Here is a 20,663-nt window from a genome sequence, read left to right as displayed (position 1 = left end):
ATACAAGACTTGACATTTGCTGTATCACTTGGTTAATAAGTGATTCCAATAAGGAATCCAAAATGGTCTCCGGTTAAAAATTATTTTTTGTCAAATTCAAATTTTTCCTAAATGGTTTTAAACTAGCTGTTAGGGCCTCGGTTAAGTCCCTCTGCAAAACTGTTTAGAATGTAAAAAGTATTTAAGATAGGCCTTTAAATAAAAAATTGTAAGTGTGTTAAAAGTTCCTAACTAATTTAAAACCATGTTTGAAGCAGTGCCTTTCCAGAAGCTCAAACTGGTACCTTATCAGCACGTTATGGTGTCCCAACGTAAGGAGCTCTGTAAGACATGGAAACTTGCCATGGGACCTAGACCCACAAAAGCTTACCTTCAGCAGTTGCTAGCAGAAAATGATATGGCCTTGTCAAATAAAGGATCCCCATTGGGGAAGAAGAGGGGAAACCAGGAGGTGGCGGATGTAGACATTGACTCCACCCAATAACCGCACAGAAAGCAACACTACTGGGAGTACTACTGATAGCACCCCTGAAGAAAATCGATAGCGAGATGCGAATCTTCAAAAACTAACAAAGAGGATAGCATTAGAGGTTAAACTCTTGGCTATAGAAAAAGAAAGAACTGAGATGAGCCTAGGACCCATTTCTGGTGGCAACAACTTAAATAGGGAGAAAGTAGTAGCTTTTGATCCTAAAATCCCATAAAGGGAATGTCCCTAAATAGTCAGAGGGTGATATCACATCACCAAATGGTTCACAGACTTTGAGAGGGACTAAAAATTGAGAACGTTAAATAAGAAGTATTGGGGCTCTCATATTGGAGCTGTTCTCGGGAAAGTGTAGGGATAGGCTCCCAACACTGAATGAGACAAATGCAGATCCCTATGACCGCATGAAGGAAACCCAGATTGAGGACTTTTGACTTACCACTAAGGAATCTATAAGGGAGACTCAGAAAACCCAGAATCAGTCCTGGGTTGATTCTGGAGATTTTTCAGTTGAACCACCAGGTGGTTGGTTAAAGGGAATTCAGGCGCAACATTATGATGGGCTTTATAATTTGCTTATGAAAGAACATCTGTGAAGTAACAGTACTTCTGCAAAGTTGCATCAATACCTTTTGGATCTTGGGAAGAAGGCTGATCATTGGGTAAATACAAGAGTGCCCAAAACTAGTCATGGAGTAATGAACAAAAGAAATGAATTGCTAATCCTCCCCAGTCCCCCAAGAGAAAAAGGTGAGCCACCCTAAAGACAGAAAAGGAGCCCTATTTAAGTCCCTAAAAAGCTGTCCAGGAAGGTGGGCCCCAAGACACTTCACAAAACAAAAGAGGATATCAGGGTAATAACTGGGATCCCAATGAAGGCTTGGAGCCTTCACTGTAGACAGGAAGGTCACCTAGTCAAGGACCCTTCCTGTTCTAAAAACAAATCCACTAGTGTATCTCCAGGGGTTGGCAGTGTAGTTTTGAGGGATATTCCTCAGATGAGGAAGCCCTTCTAGCTTTCAGCTAGAAAATGGTACCCAAAAGTAAGTTGTCGATTCCAGAGGGAAGCAGACACTGCCATGAGATACCTGTGCTAGTTACACTGCTGTGTGGGACAGTTTGGTACTCAAACCAGTATATCGCAGGTGAAACTAGAAGAGTAAGGACTATCCCAACGGAGGTTACTGTTATGCCTGTGAATTTAGTACCCCTGAAAATAGCGGAGTCCCTTAGTTGGAGAAGGGTGGTAGTCAGTACAAACCTCCCCCTTGACTGTCTCCTTAGAAACAACCACCTCATGGTTGGTTTGAGCCACAAAGAGGTACAGGTCCAGTGTCAGTCCTCACCCAAGGATTCTGTGGGGGCTGAACCTACAGCTTGTGCAAGTAAGCCACAAAAGAGGAAAAGAGAAAGTGTAGGACAGGTGGGCAACTCTTAGCCAACATTTCAGTAAACCAAGGAGATTCTACACCAGTAGGGGAATACTCAAAAGAAGGCACTCGTACCGCCCTACCTGACCAACAAGCAGCAACAACAAGCAGCACAGCACAGCACTTTGGAATTGCATAGAAAGCCTCTGTCCACTCATAAGGGAACCCCTTGACTCTCTTCACGGTATATCAGATTTTTTGATCCATCACATAAAGAGCCAGCTTCCTACAGCTAGAAACCGCGCAGCTAAACAATTCGTGGATATCAGAACTTCAGCACATGACATCAATGTACCCAAAGACTTGTCCAGTGAGCGACCGGTTATATGCGGTATTGCACATCCACCATAAACTGTCTACAGGTTCAAAACCAAGTACTGAATAATTGCTCCAGACATTGAACTGCTACAATAATAGTTCATGTGTCACCAAAACTTGACTCCACTTAAGGAAACTGCAGAGATCATGCTTCGCTTCAGGAATCAAATGAAAAGGGCATGACACACGTGAGAGGTAAGCCCTCACTTAAGTCCTGAAAATTGCTTCAAGAGAATGTACCATTACAATACAACTTAGCAGTCATGCACATGTAATCCAGCAGTATGAGACTTTGTAACAATGTGAATTACGCTTCCCCACAGCCACAATTAAACACATGCCGCTTGAAGCAATGTTATTGTAAAGCAGCTGCATGTAGGCTTGAATGATGAAGATAAACACTGTTCCTAAACGGTCACACTTGGATCCTCTACAATGGATTGACTATTTGCTCTCCACTCAAGTGCAAGTTGTAAGACACTCAACAGCTTTCAGCTCCTTAATCATTGATGGTCATCTTGGTAACATCATGGGACTCCTAAATAAACAGATGCTATGCTTTTCATTTGCACAAAGATGGTTTGAACAGCTGCTGTACTGACAGTTTGCAGCACCCTTAAACTTCCAGTCTTTTCAATGACTTAAATGCTCGACTTCTTGAACAAATCAGTGTTCCTAGCCAACTACTCCTCAGCTTTCACTTTATTCAAAGAATTTATAAGCAGTCAGCAAAGTTTCTCTTTTCCTTAAAAACCCTGCAGATTGGCTCTTTCTGGCGAACCACTCGATGCAGCAAAAAAAAAAAAAAAAAAAAAAATGATTTGCAGAACAATGTAAACAATCTCGCTCACCTTCGGAGTTCTCAGAGATCTTAACCATCAGTCCAAATATGGCACCATTTCTAAGCACACAACTGAAAATCAGCACTTTTCAGCTGAGCTCTGTCTGCAGAGTATCTGCTGGCCGTCTGATTGAAGACAGTGGTGAATCATTCAGGGCTTTGTGCCTTTTTCAGTTCTCTTGTCTTTTACCTGCTTCCTCATCCTCTTTATTTCTTTGCCTCTCACCCCATGTAGGCTTGCTTCACAATAGTCGCCCGTGTTCTAATGGAGGATACTCCTTGTAGGCAGGAGTCAAGTTGCCAGCTCAAAGATATGCAGGTTTTAGATTTAATTTAGAAGGTAGGCTACAAGTTACTTCGGGAAAGTCCTACCAGGAGCAGCATCCTCCCTTAGTCCACTCTAATTGCCAGCCCAGCCTTACAAAGACACCCCAAACATCTGGGTCCTCATAGCCAAGCAGAGTAGGGAAGTAAGGACTAAGGCAATCAATTAGATCACAGCTCTGAATGAATCATTAGCTGGCAGATGTAGCACATGAAAGAGGAATACATGCTTCCTTACCATTTTCTTGGCATGTTCTTCACACAGAGGGGTCTGGTGTGTGATGTCGAAAACTGGCACAGAACACTGCTGCCCATCTGCAAATTTGGCCGTACAACTGGAAAAGAGCTGCTGGGAGCGGTTCGAGAGGATATCTGCACATCTGTTAAGGGGAACACAGAGAGCAACTGCCACAAGTTTCCAAACTAAGATTGAAAGCAAGGTGCTGCCACAAGCTATGAAAGACAGGTGTTTGTGTTCTGTTGTGGGCCTACAGCTCAGGTCTGTAAGTATTATATATTTCTCATGGGTGCTCTTACAAGTCGGTTTAAAACAATACACCTTAATGAAACCAGTACCTGCTTCAGCACATGAAGAGGGTATATCATCTATTTTATGCCTAGGCTTGGGGAATCACATTCCGGAAAAAAGAAAAAAAGAAAAAAGCACAGCAAATTTTAACACAAATCAATGTCTCCAAATATACTGCCTTAGAGCAGACACCCATTCTGCTGCCATAGCACAGAGAGCTTAGAAATCTAAATGTATATTGCATTCTCTCGGTTGTACGAAAACAGAATTCTATATACGGTATGTTATTTGCAATCCTATAAACACTTAATTGACTTCTATAGATTTCCTCTCAATGCAAAAGTGTTAGTCTTACAATAAGGAATATGCTACTTACCTGTATGCATCTGTTCTTGGCATGTAGAGCTGCACAGTCACACACTGAGGATAAGATCGCCATCTGGTGTGGGCTCGGATGATTGCAGGTTGTTGTTGTCTTCAGAAGAAGCCTTTGGTCACGAGGTTGGTGACTCCTCCCCTGGACAACAGTGCGCATGGGCATCCACTCCATCGTCAGATTGTTTTTTCGCCATGATGGGAAAAGATGGTGTATAGGAATGAAAGAAAGGATGTCCATGTGTAATGACTAAGTAAGACGGATGCTGGAACAGATACAGGTCCCGGGGAGGCGGGCGGGCGGGCGTGTGTGACTCTGCAGCTCTACATGCCAAGAACAGATGCATACTGGTAAGTAGCATACTCCGTTCGAGGCATATGAGCTGCAGATCACACACTGAGGATAGATTATACAGTAGTGCTTCCCCTTAGCGGTGGTCGCCTGTATCCGTTGCAGCAGCTTGAAATAAAGTTTTTAGGACAGCCTGGCCCACTGAGGCCTGTTTGGCCTGCACGTCAACACAATAGTGTTTAGTGAAGGTATGCGTGGTAGACCACGTGGCTGCCTTGCAAATGTCTTCTAAGGGAATGTTACCTAAGAAGGCCATAGAAGCCCTTATTTTACGCGTGGAGTGCGCCCTATGGGGAACTGTAAGTGTACGTTTAGCCTTTAGGTAGCATATTTGGATGCATTTAACTATCCACCGGGCTATACCTGATTTGGAGATGGGATTGCCTTTATGTGGTGGTGCGAAAGCAACAAAGAGTTGTTTTGTCTTTCGAAAAGGTTTTGTCCTGTCGATGTAATAAAGCAAGGCTCTTTTGACATCTAAGGTATGTAGGGCCCTTTCAGCTACGGAGTCTGGGTTTGGGAAAAAGACTGGTAGCTCTACTGATTGGTTAAGGTGGAAAGGGGAAATCACTTTTGGAAGAAATTTAGGGTTTGTCCTAAGAACCACTTTGTTACGGTGTAGTTGTAAGAAAGGCTTGTATTTCACTTACTCTGCGTAGGGAAGTGATTGCGATAAGGAAAGCTACCTTCCATGTTAGGAATTGTAATTCACATTTGTGCATAGGTTCAAATGGGGGACCCATGAGTCTTGTTAGAACCACATTGAGATTCCACACTGGGGCAGGTGGCAATCTTGGGGGAAGAATTCTTTTGAGACCTTCCATAAACGCTTTGATGGCTGGTACCTTAAAAAGGGACAGGTGTTGCCTATTTTGCAAGTAGGCTGCCAAGGCTGCTAGGTGTAAACGTATAGAGGAATACGCTAGATTGCATCTTTGCAAGTGTAGTAGATAGCAAATGATGTTTTGGATGGAAGCATCCAATGGATGTATGTTATTATTAGCGCAGTAGATGGCAAATCGTTTCCATTTAGCGGCATAACACGCTCTAGTAGTAGGTCGTCTGGCTTCCTTTATGATATTCATACAGTCTGGAGGGAGATTGAGGTATTCGAACTCTAAGACCTCAGGAGCCAGATCGCTAGGTTCAGTGTTTGAGGATCTGGGTGTTTGATTTCTCCATGGTTCTGGGTTAATAGATCCGGGGAGAGGCGTAGCCTTTGATGTGGAACTAAAGATAGTTCCAGAAGTGTGGTGAACCACGGTTGACGTGCCCAAGTGGGAGCCACTAGTATTAGTGTTAGTGACTGTTGTTTCAGTTTGCGTACCACAAATGGAACTAGTGGGAGAGGCGGAAAAGCGTACGCAAATCTGCCTGACCAGTTCATCCATAGGGCATTGCCCTTCGACTGTGGGTGTGGAAACCTGGCGGCGAAGGTTGGGCATTTTGTGTTTTCGGGAGTGGCGAACAGGTCTATGTCTGGTTGTCCCCATTTTTGGAAGAAGGGGAGTAGAACCTTGGGGTGTAGTTCCCATTCGTGGATCTGCTGTGTGTGGCGACTTAGGTCGGCCACTTGATTGTGGATTCCTGGGAGATGTTCTGCTAACAGGTAGATGTTTTGGGGGATTGCCCATCTCCAGATTTGCTGTGCCAGTTGGGACAGTTGGAGAGAATGTGTCCCTCCCTGTTTCTGTATATAATACATTGTCGTCATGTTGTCTGTGCGTATGAGGACAGTTTTGTTCTTTAGGTGAACCTGAAAGGATTTTAGTGCTAGGAACACTGCTAAGAGTTCCAGGTGGTTGATGTGGAGCAGTTTCTGTTGACTGGTCCATCTGCCCTGAGTGGTATGGTGAAGGAGGTGGGCTCCCCACCCTGTGAGAGATGTGTCGGTAGTTAGCACAACTTGTGGAAGAGGCTCTAAGAACGGTCGCCCTTTGGACAGGTTGATGGTGTTCCACCATTTCAGTGAGTGAAGCGAGCGACTGTCCACCAACACCAGATCGGTAAGTTGTCCGTGAGCTTGGTTCCACTGTTGTGCTAGACATTCCTGTAAGGGACGCATCTGAAGCCGTGCGTGTGGGACTATGGAGATGCAGGACGCCATCATACCTAGGAGCTGCATGAACACTCTTGCTGGAAGAGATGGATGAGTTTGAAATTGAGAGATGAGATTTTGTATATTGGCTATCCTGGCAGTGCTGGGATAAGCAATGGCTTTGGATGTATCTATGGTTGCTCCTAGATACTGATGTAAGTGGGAAGGTTGTAGATGGGATTTGGGGTAGTTGATAGTGAACCCCAAATTGTGGAGAGTTTGAATCGTGCGATGAGTGTGGAGAACGCATTTTTGGTAAGTATTGGCTTTTATGAGCCAATCGTCCAGGTAGGGGAAGACATGGATCTGTTGTCTTCGGAGGTGCGCTGCCACGACTGCTAAGCACTTGGTGAACACTCTGGGTGCTGTTGTTACTCCGAATGGGAGAACTGTAAATTGATAGTGTTGCCCATCTACCACAAATCGTAGATATTTTCTGTGAGCGGCATGCATAGGGATGTGAAAGTACGCGTCCTTGAGGTCCAATGTGGCAAGGAAGTCTCCCTGTTGTAACAGTGGGAGGACTTGTTGGAGGGTGGTCATATGAAAATGATCTGAATGTATATACTGGTTTAGCAGTCTGAGATCCAGTATGGGCCGTAATGTTTTGTCCTTTTTGGGAATGAGGAAGTATAGAGAATACACCCCTGTTCCCTGATGTTGAAGAGGGACTGGTTCTATCGCATGTTTTGGTAACAGGGATTGAACTTCTTGTTTGAGGAGAGAGAGATGATGTGAGGACATTGGACGTTGTTTGGGTGGTATGTTTGGGGGGGGATTGTATGAGTTCTAAGCAGTAGCCAGACTGGATAATTTGTCTTACCCATCTGTCTGTGGTGATGGAAGTCCAGACAGGTAGGAATTGTTGGAGTCGCCCCCCGACCGGAGTGGAATGGTCTGGGGGGAGTGGTGGCAAGTCACTGTTTGGTGGCTGGGGAGGTGCGGGTGTTGTTGTTGCCCCGCCCTCGACCTTTGTTATTGTTTCCCCTATAACCTCCCCGGAAATATCCTCTGTTAGGGGATGTTTGTCCAGAATTTTTAAAGGTGGACGTGGTCTCAGTTGCTGTGTTTTTGGAGCCTCCTCTATAAAAGGAGCGACGAAAGGAACCCCGGTTTTGAGGAGACTGCAGTGCTCCCATGGACTTGGCAGTCTCATTATCCTTTTTTCTAATGCAGTATCCGCTGCAGGGCCAAATAACTGCTCTTGGTTGAAAGGTTGAGCTAGAATTGCGGTTTGAACCTCTGGTTTAAAACCGGAAATACGGAGCCAGGCATGTCGTCTGAGTAAGACGCTAGTATTGACCGCCCGAGAATCAGTGTCTGCCGCATCTAAGGCGCATTTAATGGAGGCATTAGATATTAACTTGCCTTCTTGAATGAGGTCAGCGGCCTGGGATTTAAAGGGATCAGGCAGGTGTTGCATAAGGTCCTCAAGTTGATCATAATGCGCCCTGTCATACCGGGCTAACAGGGCCTGGGTATTGGCAATACGCCAGTGGTTCGCCGCCTGTGCGGCGACTCGTTTGCCTGAGGCCTCTAAAAGCTTAGACTCCTTGTCTGGGGGGGGCGTTTCTCCAGTTGTCTGTGAGTTAACGCGCTTCCTGGCATTTGATACGACCAAGGAGTCTAAAGGGAGCTGGGCTTTAATGTATGCAGGGTCCTGCGGGGCTGGTCGGTACTTTTTTTCGATGCGGGGGTTGAGAACCCTCGCTCGAACAGGGTCTTTAAAGACCTCCGTGGCATGCTTTATAACCCCTTTAATCATGGGCAGTATGTGAACAGTTTTTTGTGACTGCTCAAAAGTAGCGAGGAGAAAGTCCTCTTCAAGGGGGTCCGTGTGCATAGTGACACCATGGAATGTTGCTGCCCTATTTATTAGTTGGCCAAACCCCAAATGGTCATCAGGAGGGGAGGGCTTGGAGGGGTAGGTAGTGGGGTCAGGCATGTCAGGCATTGGATAAGACCAGTCATCTACTGGTGCTGTGTCTGGAAATGTAAAAGGGTCGTTTGGATCAACAGGATCATTAAATAAATCAGGGTCTGCCCCTCCCCCTAAGTCATCATTATCATCCTGTGGAGGAGGTGAATGATAGGGAGATGGTAAAGGCAAAGGAGAAGGAGGAGGAGGAGGGGGGGACGGGTTAGGAGGTAATACAGGAGAGGAAGGACGAAGTGGTGAAGTGGCACAGTCCTTTCTCCGTATGGGAGCTGGAGGAGGTGTGATGTCCAGCTTCGGCTTTTATATGGGACGGCAGTCACATGTCCAGTGTCGGGATTGATGTAGATCCGCTTTTGAGTAGGATCTGGGCGAAAAAGTTCATCTGGCTCCGAAGGTGGTGGCGGCGACTGCCGCTTCGGGTCTTTATGAGCTTTTTTCGGTGTGGACTTAGTTTTCGGTGCCGATGATGTTTTCGGTGCCGAAGGATGTTTCGGGTCCAATGGATTTTTCGGAGCCGATGTATGTTTCGGTGCCGATGGACTTTTAGGCATCGATGTCGAAGAACGTTTCGGCGCCGGTGGAGACTTCGGTGCCGAGGAACGTTTCGGTGCCGAAGGAGATTTCGGTCTTGAAGCCTGTTTCGGTGCCGACAGTGGTTGTTTCGGTGCCGAGGGTGTTAAAGGCACAATCACATGAGGTTTGCTCGAGCCCGAGCTACCTACAGGCTTAGATGTCTTCGGAGCCGGGCCCGAGGGCGGGGCTGCTGAAGAGGATTTCCGGTCGCGACTGGGCCCAGCTGGCGGAGTCTTGACCACTGTCTTTTTGGATGGGGCAGGGGCAGGGGGGGGTGGTACTCACACGCTGCCCTGGAGTGATGAGGTCATCGGAATCGTCGGCCTCGGACACGATCGAGATATTCGGTGTCATCTTCAGGAACATCTTGAGCAAAGATGTCCTCCGGTTCTGGAGCTGGTTTGGCCATAATATGGCGTCGAGCTCTTCGGTCCCGGAGGGTCTTCTTCGAACGGAAAGCGGCACAAGCTGGACAGGTGGATTAGTTGTGTTCCGGCGACAGGCAGAGGTTACAAACCTCGTGGTGGTCACTGTGGGGGAACTTCGCTCCACACTGGGGGCATTTTTTGAAGGGTGTCCTGTCCATCAGCCGCTTCCGGAACCGGTCCGAGTTGATTTAGACGTCGATGGAATGAAGATTAAAGAGATAAATCGATTGCTAAAAGTTTTCTGCTGGAGCGGAAAAAAGTTCATCCGAACCCAATGGCGGAAAAAAAACAATCTGACGATGGAGTGGATGCCCATGCGCACTGTTGTCCAGGGGAGGAGTCACCAACCTCGTGACCAAAGGCTTCTTCCGAAGACAACAACAACCTGCAATCATCCGAGCCCAACACCAGATGGCGATCTTATCCTCAGTGTGTGATCTGCAGCTCATATGCCTCGAACAATAATTTAAAAAAAAAGCTTATTTGTACTAGGCTGTGACTTTGGACAATCAGTTACTGATCTAATAGGATACGATTTGCTCAACTGGGCTACGTGTTTACCTTTCATTCCAGGACCTAGGGTTCAAATTCAGGCTTCCTCACTTGACTGAAAATTGTCTGATTATGGGCAGCTCACTATCTTCTTGCGCCCCAATATGTATTAAAAACAGCAGTACTCGGTCTAAAACTGCCTAAATTCAAGGTTTTCAACCATTTCTTCATCTCATCCATGTATCAATTTGTTTTCTACCAAATGCAGCACACCACTCGGAACAGAAAAATATACTGTCCATGGAATTAAGGTCGTGCTACATCACATAAGTACCTGTGCTGGGCTGTGCCTCCTGACAGCCCTGTAGCAACAGAAACTTTATCATCTTGCCATCACCCATACCTTAACATAAAAAAATAAAATAAAAAAAAAAGACTGTCCACACTACAAATCCCAAACTTCCAGGAATTTGTCAAATTTCTGTTGTTTTGTTTAGAGAATTATCCTACATCCTACAGGGGGATCACTCACTACAACAATTTATTTAAATACCACTGTTTCGAGACAGATAACCAGAAAAGTCAGTCCATACATCCAACTCAAAATGAAGTGGTGTTGCTATTCAGTCATGGGCGACATCTGCGTAGAGAAACCTAATAAGCTCTGCACTATCTTTCGCAAAATTAAATGTGGGTCCACATTATTAGGAATACTGCTTCAGGATTTAGTGCTTGGTTATGCTTTGGAGTAATACCATCATTGCCCTTACAGGTGGTGGTGGGAGAAGGAGGTAATTGTGGTAGCACTAGTCTTTGAACAAGTATTTTTTCTGAAGACTTTCTACCCTGACTAGTTGAGTGCTGTGCGACTAAGATGCAGTACATGATCAATTAATTTTGTTTTTTTTAAATGGAGGTAAGGGCGTAGCCAAAGTCCCAGCCAGATGGAGTGGACAATGATAATTGGACCCAGATAGCCCGAACAGATTCCATAAAGAGTTCCAATCGGATTCGACACATCGCCTAGTGGCCCTCTTCAACTGCATACACCAATCACAAATATTTTTGCCTTCAAATAGGCGGATTCAAATACCTTCCTAATATACAAACCAGACAAGCATGACAAATGCAAGTTTTACCTGAGTACTTGCCAATAGACTGATACCCCATTTACCAATTCTAATAGATCCCGATCAATCGAGATTAATTCTGCAGAGCTGGGAAAAAATAAATCAGGAGAATGCTCCACCTCATTAAGAAAGCCACATTAAAAACCATCCCACTGGTGATACGGTCACTAGAAGTTGAAAATCATTTGGCAGGGTTAACTGGGAATTCCTCTCCCAAGTTCTAGGGGTAATAGATTTGGGGCCTTACATGCTAACCTGGATCGAAGTGAGCTATAAACAACAAGAGTTCTAGTTATTGGGGTTAGTTCAGAGGACATTCCCATGGCAAAGGGGAACACAGGAAGTTTCCCCACTCTCCCCAATATGGTTTGCTTTGGTGGTTGAAGCTTTGCTGCAATAATATGGCAACATCCAGATATCGGGGGGATGCCCTTGGGAGGTGCACAGACAGACTCAACACTCCATTAAAAGTGTCACGGGCATTTTTGTCTCGTATGGTAGGATGTCGGGTTTCAAGGTAAATCCCACCAAATCCAAAATGTTGAAGGTAGGGTGCTCTGTAGAACCGGCAGACAAGACTCCCTTTTGCTTAGCCGATAACAAAATAAAATATTTGGGAATATACATTACACTGAAGTTTAAGATTCTCTAGGCACCTAGTTACCCCAGATTGTTGTACTCAATCACCACAGACCTGCAAATATGGTAGAATCTTTATATACAACGTGATTGAGCTAGATGGGCTACCTCATCTGCTTTATATTTTTCGGGCTCTCCCAGCAAAGACACCGGATAACAACCTAGAGACTTCAGAAAGCCATAGACACTTTTGCTTGGTCAGGGAAGAGAACATGCATCTCAGGTAAAGTACTGGAAGCCCATAGGAAATTGGGGGAGGGAGAGGTGATACGGGACCTGCGTGATATCAGAAATGCTACCAAGCAGCCCAGCTCAGAGTCTTTTTTGAATTTATCTGTAGAGAAAAAAAATGTCACTAGGTCCATATGGTTGCGGCCGTGAGGAGGCAAACTTCATGGGTATTCCTTGCTACCCATGACCTCCAATAGGTTATTATTCAGAAATAATACTGCCCACTCTACAGATTTGGTACTCCGTCACAAGCCTTTACAAGTTGATGTCCTTCCCCCCCCTTCAGTTTACTGCGTAACCTAGACTTCTTATCAGGGTTTTATTCTAAAATCAACTTTGAGGAGGGGGTTGCAGGAGCGTGTAGAATGTTGAGAGATCTATTTCAGGGGGAGAAAATGTAATCATTCTTACAACGCAAGCAGGAGTTCAAACCAAAAGGGAACAGAACTTGTGCACTTATTTCAATTACATCACTGAGCTCTTCACAAAGAAAATAAGGCAGCAGCATTTAGATTGCACACACGATGGGAAGAACTTTTCCTGACTTGCACCCCTTACCCAAGGGCCCTATTTCAAACATCTACGCGATACTGGGGGATGTAGGCCCAAATCCCACGAGGCCATTATGAAGCAATGGAAAAATACTCTGGCACTAATAAAACTTATTAGGAAGGCAGAGGTTTTGAACTGATACCCCCTTTCTGTGCAAAAAGGTTTTGATTAGAGAATGAGTGCATCAACATATGGCATTACTCCATTGTAATTGAAACAAAACACTGAAGGTATGCATTGGACGGGATGTGGACAAGATGGAAGTGTCATGTATATCGGTGGTGGTCCTGTTCCAAACGTTTTTTGGAAACCGATATTAAGCCACATAGGCAGGGTGGTGAGCTAACTGATATCAGACCCTGCAATAATTCTACTGGGCCTTAGATCATCTGAGATACTGAATCTTTCCTCATCTGATTGGAGACTTATAGTGAATAAACGTTACTTGCAGCTGATCGCTCAAAGGTGGAAGACTGCAACCATTCCAACTGTGCAGAAATGAGCCAGTCAACTGTGGTTATTACTGGTGATGGATACACTGACTTGGAGCTTAACGAAATGGGAGGCAAACATGAGTAACTGTGGCTGCCCTTATTGGAATAGCTATTAAACAAAGGAATACTGTATGCCGGTCCCGAAATGTGGAGATATAGGAGGTCTAAGCTCCACCAGAAACTAAGAACATCTGAGCGAGAGCAGCCTTAGAAACTTTAGCATGCAAAACTGCCGACGATGCATGTTCTCCGCAGAGGCAAACAGATCTAACCAAGGCTCTCCCCACTGTTGAAAGAGACCTTGTGCAGGTGGAGATTCCATTCATGATTCGCTAGGCATTGACCACAGAGTTGGTCTACCCTGGCGTTTAGGGAACCTGCCAGGTGTTGAACCAGCTGGGAAATGCCCTGAAGTTTCAGTAATATACAAAAAAAGCAGGAACTCTTGACAAAAGGTCCACGACCCACCCCCCGCCCTGTTTGTTGCAGGACCACATGGCCGTGGTGATTTTCGGGAACACTTGAACCAGCCTTCCCTTGGAGGATAGAAAGGCTTTCAATGCCAATCGGATTGCTCGGAGCGCCAACAAGTTGATGTGGAGCCTGGATTCCGCCAGAGACCAGAGTACTCTGATCTCCATTTTGCCCAGGTGGCCGCCTTATCCCAGCAGCGACACAGTCACTACTGCGATATCTGGTTGAGGCAGGGAGAGGAGTCTGCCTCTGACACAATCACAGTTCGTTAGCCACAACTGCAGATCCTTTGCAGTTCCCTCAGAGTTCTGGACCACGTCTGAGAGATTTCCCTGATGCTGCGCCCACTGGAACTGCAGGTCCCACTGCAGAGCTCACAAACACCTGGCATGTGTCACTAGCAGGATGCATGAAGTCAAGAGGCCCGGCAGCCTCAGTCAGTCTCACCAAAACCCAGGATAGAGGCTGAAACATTGGCATCATAGCCTGACTAGCCTCGACTCGCCGCTCAGGAGGATAAGCCCGAAGCTGCATGTATTCAGAACAGCTATGATGAAAGGGAGCATCTGAGAGGGAGTCTAGTGTGAGTTAGGCACATTGATAGTGAACCCCAGGATATATATCATAATCTGTAGGCAGGAGACGACAGCCTGGGGCAAGCCTACCTTCAGCAGCCAGTAGTCGAGATGGGGAAGACTGGCACCCCAGATCTTTGCAGATGAGCTGCAACCACCACCACCTTGTTGAACACTCAAGAGGTGCTGGTAAGGCCAAAAGGGAGCACTGTGAACTGAAAATGCTCATGGCCTACCGTAAGCCACAGGTAAATCCGATGGGCAGGCAGGGCGGAGGATGTTAAAAATAAGCGTCCTGCAAGTCCAACACTACCATCCAGTCTCCAAGGTTCAGGGCAAACAAAATCTGAGCCAATGTGAGTATCCTGTCTGAAAAAGAAGTTGAGGGTTTGAAAATCTAGGATAGGATGAAGACCTTTTTTTGGAAGCAGGCAGAGCAACCACAGCCTACTTCTGGTGCTGGAACCCGCTCTATGGCTCCCTTGTCTGGGAGAGCCAGGACTTCCTCCAGGAAAAGTGACAGATCTTCCGTCAGCTGGTCATAAGATGGTGGAGCAGTCTTGAAAGGGGAGGCGCCTCTTCGGATGATCTGCAGAACACACCTGTCTGACACCTGGGGAAATTTTAAAGTAAGGAATCTGCAGCTAGATGTCGATCAGAAAAGCTTAAGCCATTGGCTGTCAGGGGACTGCCAAATAGAGACATATGGAAAAAAAAGTGTTGCTGTGGTTGCTTTATAATTCCATGCAGGTGGGCAGGGGAGAGCGAGCTGGTTGGGAGGGAGGGTATCTACACAAGTGGAAAATCTATACCAAGCATGTGAACCCCTCGTGAACAGAAACCCCCCAAAATTTTAATAAAAATGCATGAGATGTTGGATTCAAATCTTATGTGACAGACTCCGTGAAAGGTGAGCTAGATTATGTGCTTTTACTTTATGCTCAAAGAAAAATGTAAAAATGTAGAATAGGATACGCTGGAAGCAGTGCCTGGTAAACGGAAGTGACTTCCGTTTGCAGTGTTCACCCCGCACCATTCCACAGCACAGCACGTGTTCCGCTCCTCTCAGTTCAGGCTGACTAGACCTGGAAAAAAAAAAAAATAATAATAATTAGAAGTAAGTTAAGCAGGCCATGCAGTAATCCACAGCCGTGTCACCTAAACCCAGAAAAAAGTTGAGGTATACCCAAAACATTTGGCATGACAGCATCTCAGATAACTTTAACTATCTATGGAAGGGGTCACACTGACAAACAGTAGCCATCACTCTGCCATCCTTTGGATACCTGACAATTTTTTTAAACTTATTTTTCAAAACAGACATCTGATGCACATTTGCATTTTTCTTCTGTGGCCACAAAGGGTTAAAATTCATTTTGTGTTGCTATATTCCTGTATTTGCTCTAGGTTATACTCTAGCTAGTAATTAAAATCCTATGTGTCTACTTTCCTTTCTTGTAATATCATTTTCGCCCATCCCCATGTCTCTCCTTTCTTGTCTCTATGACCCAGGATCAAAAGGGCCCGGTTACTTTGTTTTATATATTAAAGCTTTGTTGAGCAGCAGTGAAAAAAATTCTAGCAAAATCCTTGTACATTAAACTTTCCTTTTTAATCTTCTAGGCTCAACAAAGATTGGCTTTGCCAATCGGCTTGGCTTTCATTTGGAGTCCTGACTGCAATATTAAAAGGATGTGTGCAGCAATGAAAGATCAAAAAACCTTGCTTTATATATGCAATGCCTATGATATCTGATGATTGGGTGTGTATTTGATGCATCGAATGGTCCATATTGCATTTTGGGGACTGCTCTCTGTAGGCAGGGGATTGATATACCAAACGGCCATTGGCATGAGGTGAGAGAAATACTGCTCTTGGCAGAGCTAAAGCCCACTATGCATAATGTAAAGAATTAATAACAATACGTTATAGGAAGCTGGCTCTGTACATGGTATGCCCACTAGGTGGTTATACAATGCACAGTGCGCCCAGGGGTTTCACAAAAGTGTACAGGACTCATTGTAAAATCCAAAGTGCTCCATTAGTGGTATTGTGGGCAAGCAGTCCTAGGCCTAATCCAAAGACTCTACGAAGCCAGCACAAAAGGGACTGATCTGGACTGGACCACATCCTATCTTCAAAACAGAAGAAAAGCTATCCATACTCCCCCCTTCTCATCCAAACCATACTTCACACGGTTTTCTGAGATGGTGCTTGTATGTATGAGGATGTTGATGGCTTAAGGTAGGTGTGGTAAATTATTAAAAGGACAGCATTTCTAGCCCTAGACCTGATCTGAATAGGCCCAAACAGGTAATTGCCCTTTTCCTCTCTGCCCTTCACCTCGACACCCAGGCTGAGATGCCCTGAGACAGAATGTTAAAAAATCCTAGGTCAGGCGACCTTGCCTCAATGGGAACCCCAACCGATCAGAACACAAAAGTAAGAGGTCGCTCAAGGCTCTATCATCTCACCCATGCTTTTCAACATCTATATGAAGCAACGATCAATGAATTTCAGCTCACATGCTACAACTACACAGATGACACATGAGTACTAAACTGGAAAGCCCCAAAGACAATGAAAACTCAATCATCAGTTGCTCAGTGCCATTCATCAGAGGATGACCAGAAGCCAGCTCAATTTGAATGCGTCCAAAATTAAAATACGTGATGAAAGGAAAAATGATGACCCACACTGCGCCTGGCCTCATGATCCAGGACCACCTCCAAAAGTATCCAAGGATGTAAAAACCTTGAAATTACCATGGACTCCAAGCTATCTTTGAATGCCAAAGTGGATAAGATGGCAAGATCAAGCTTCTTTACTATGAAAACTCATTTTCCCCCACCTAGAATTTCCACACGCAGTCAAAACTTCTTTTCTCCTGTCTAAACTTGATTAACCAATGGCCTCTACCACAGATCCTCCTTATCAACTATGAAAAGACTACAACTGATTCAGAACTCTGTCGCCAGGCTACTCCTACAAATACAGTCTCAAACCCACATCTCCCCTGCCTTAAGGACCCTACATTAGATACCATTTGTCAGAATATCTACCTTCAAGCTTCTCTGTGTCCCCAACAAATTTAAAAAATGGAACAGTACCACCTTACATCAGGAATAAAAATCACCAAATACGGAAAACAAAGGAACCTCCGCACCCTTCCTCAAAACCGCAGCATATAAGAAAAAGAAAAAAAAAGAAAAAAAAAAAAAAAACACTGGCAGTACAACTTTCTCTGTTTAAGTAGTCAAACTAAGGAATAAACTACCTTCGAACAGAAGATCCACAGATAACCATCTTCTCTTCAAAATACTACTCAAGAGTTGGCTCTTTCCTACATGAGCACCATACTCAAAACACAAATGTACACCATATGCCTGTAACTGTGTGATTTGATTATAAGTATGTAGGTAGATATGTGCATGTCTTTGTACTAATATATAAATACTACTACATTATGGTTTAAAAACAGATATTCTTATAGGTCTGTTTAACGAATATGTATTAATTATGAGATATATATATATATATATATATTACCTACTGGCGGTCGCCAGTAGGTAGTTCTAGTTAGGACCCCTTTTCCATAGGAAATCCGCAACATTCTATTTTGAATAACTTTGGCGCCGGTCGACGAATCCTCGCGAATTTCTCAAAATAGGTGGGGCGCTACGCTCCGCTCCTACCCTGAAAGTCTCGGGGGGGATACGTCAAGCGGGGGCTGAGATAAAAGGGGGGTCCCAAAACGCGTTTTTCCCATGCATTTTTCCATAGGACCTTTAGAACGAGCTACAGCCCGAACGGCTGAACAGAATTACTAGAAATTTGGCAGAGAGGTAGTCCCTATGTCAAGGAAGTGCCTTTTGTAGGTTTGGTGTAAATCTGTTCAGTAGATTCTGAGAAAATAGCCTTTAAATCAATATATATATCTGAGCCCGCTTACGGTACGCTTACCGTACGCTTACGGTACGCGTACGGTGGCGTGCGCGAGCGCGAATCTGATTGGCTCTTAGATCTTAGTAAACATTCGAATCGGCCGAAACCAGGAAGCGGCGTCCGCCATTTTGTCTCTCGCACTGAGTGTTATTTATCAAACATGATGCCAAAAAACATGTTACGGGGCTGTTTTGACAACTCCCTCCCACATAGTCATGTTGAGGGAGTCCCCAAACATCCCCCAAGAGCAAAAACGGTTTTATTTTTTTTTCGGCAATTTCGCCGAGTACGCTTACGGTAAGCGTACGGTAAAAAATAGAAATAAAAAAACCACTATCCACACTTACCCCACCCCCTGTGCTTTTGGTGGCCGTAGGCCACCAAATGTACAGGGCTTATTAAATCAGTAAAAAAACTATATTTTGGCAACATGAAATTATAAAATCGAAATAAAAAAAACACTATCCACATTGACCCCACCCCCTGTGCTTTTGGTGGCCGAAGGCCACCAAATGTACAGGGCTTATTAAAGTTGATAAAAACCGTGCACGGAACGCACTGCGTTAAGTGGGCGCGCACGCCTCGAATGGCGTAAAGTAACTTAGCATTTAAAAAACCGTACAAATTCACTGAAAAAACCATAGGTTTCACACACGTTATAGTTAGGAATTAGCATTTAAAAAACCTTGCAAATTCACTGAAAAAACCATAGGTTTCACACATGTTATAGTTAGCGGAAATTTTACTGATAAAAAACCAATGAAATTGCCCCGTTATAGTTAGTGCTGGCAACTATAACTCACGCGACCGCAATCTTCTGCTGATGACATATGTGTCTTTATAAAAAAAAATATTTGTAATATATGTATAGCTAAAAATGTATGGAAGAAGACATGGGCAAATAAGTGTCTAAATACAGTATTAGCATCAGCAGAGGATTGCGGTCGCGTGAGTTATAGTTGCCAGCACTAACTATAACGGGGCAATTTCATTGGTTTTTTATCAGTAAAATTTCCGCTAACTATAACATGTGGGAAACCTATGGTTTTTTCAGTGAATTTGCAAGGTTTTTTAAATGCTAATTCCTAACTATAACGTGTGTGAAACCTATGGTTTTTTCAGTGAATATATATATACACACACATATACATATACATATAATTTTACGCTTAATGTGTATAGGTCACTGCATAGTTACATCCAAGTGTTTTGATTACATACTTACGAGTCTCTATTTTATCTATCACAAAGTGTAAATAGGACTGTAAAAATTGCATCTCCAGGTGCTTCACTATTGAAATATTTGGGAAAAAATTAATATAAATTAAACTCCTTGTCCCCCAAAAAAAACTATGAATAAGAAATTAGCTTTATGTACAGCAACACTTCAAAGCTGGAATTTCTAACTATTTATCCATATATGTACATATGGGACTTAAAAAAAATAAAGATATAAAGTTGTATTGTTTAAAAAACTCTGTTTATTTCACATAAAGAAACCTTGGTCATGTTATACAGCTCCGTATCTACAGAGTATAATTGCATCGTTTTTCACACGTGTCAGTACACACTTTTCAATGTAGCGGGCAGAGTTACAGTACATATATTGCAAGTCACACTGTACAGTGGTCCTCTGGAGATGAGATAGCCGGTGGTTCACATAACCCCCAACCCCCCCCCCCCCCCCACCCCCCCTGTACACATTCCACTTAGTCCAAATCGCTAGCCATTTTTTGGGACATCCCCGTGCAACATATACAGTTTTCTCGCGAACCATACACCAGTCCATATCTTCCTTCCATTTTTCCAAAGTAGGTGGTGCAGCAGCCCCCCACAATTGCGCTATGTTGCGCTTGGCAACCGTCTGACCAAGTGTGACCCATAACCTCCCGTACACGGTTAAATCTGTGGGCTCCCACACGTTCAGAAGGCATCTCTTGGCCTCAGGCAACAAGGGCACCCCCCACACCGCACTCATAACTTTCAGGATATTCCGCCAGAAGACTTGAATGACTGGGCACTCCCAGAGCACGTGTAGGAATGCGCCCTGCTCTCCACATCTCCTCCTGCAAAGCCCCATGTGGATCAGTTGGGACCCTGATAGGTAGACTCTATGGAAAATCTTTAGCTGTATTAGTTTTAATTTTGCCAATATAGCCACCTCCTTGGGTGAGGAGAGTGCCTCCTGCCATTCCTCATCGTCTACCTCCAGACCATCCCTTACCCATTTCTCCCTGAGTATCGCGAGGGGATCAGGGGTGTGATGGATGAGCTTTTTGTATGTGAGAGATCTACATTTGTCTGGCAGATGTCCATCAAGTAGTCTATCCTTTAGCGGGGACGCCTCAGGGAGCTCCGTGCCGGGTCGGATGGTGGCCTGCAGGGCATGCCATATCTGTGTATAACGGAAGTGTTCTGACGTCGCCATTTCATATGT

General features: G+C 44.7%; 1 protein-coding gene across 2 annotated transcripts in view; it reads right to left on the bottom strand.

Annotated features, from left to right (window-relative positions):
• The window catches only part of INO80D (INO80 complex subunit D), a 294,761-nt gene that overhangs the window by 130,942 nt on the left and 143,156 nt on the right, over positions 1–20,663 (bottom strand). For both annotated transcript variants that reach the window (XM_085648924.1, XM_085648925.1), the window contains exons 7-8: positions 15,257–15,366; positions 3,639–3,772 (exon numbers count right to left, since the gene is read on the bottom strand). In XM_085648924.1, coding sequence (XP_085505050.1) covers positions 3,639–3,772; positions 15,257–15,366 — 244 coding nt within the window. The remainder of the gene's footprint in view (positions 1–3,638; positions 3,773–15,256; positions 15,367–20,663) is intronic.

Source organism: Triturus cristatus, chromosome 3_2 (assembly GCF_964204655.1).
Source record: "Triturus cristatus chromosome 3_2, aTriCri1.1, whole genome shotgun sequence".
NCBI lineage: Eukaryota > Metazoa > Chordata > Amphibia > Caudata > Salamandridae > Triturus > Triturus cristatus.
The sequence above is the reverse complement of the archived record's forward strand: the minus strand, read 5'-3'. Positions and strand labels throughout refer to the sequence as shown.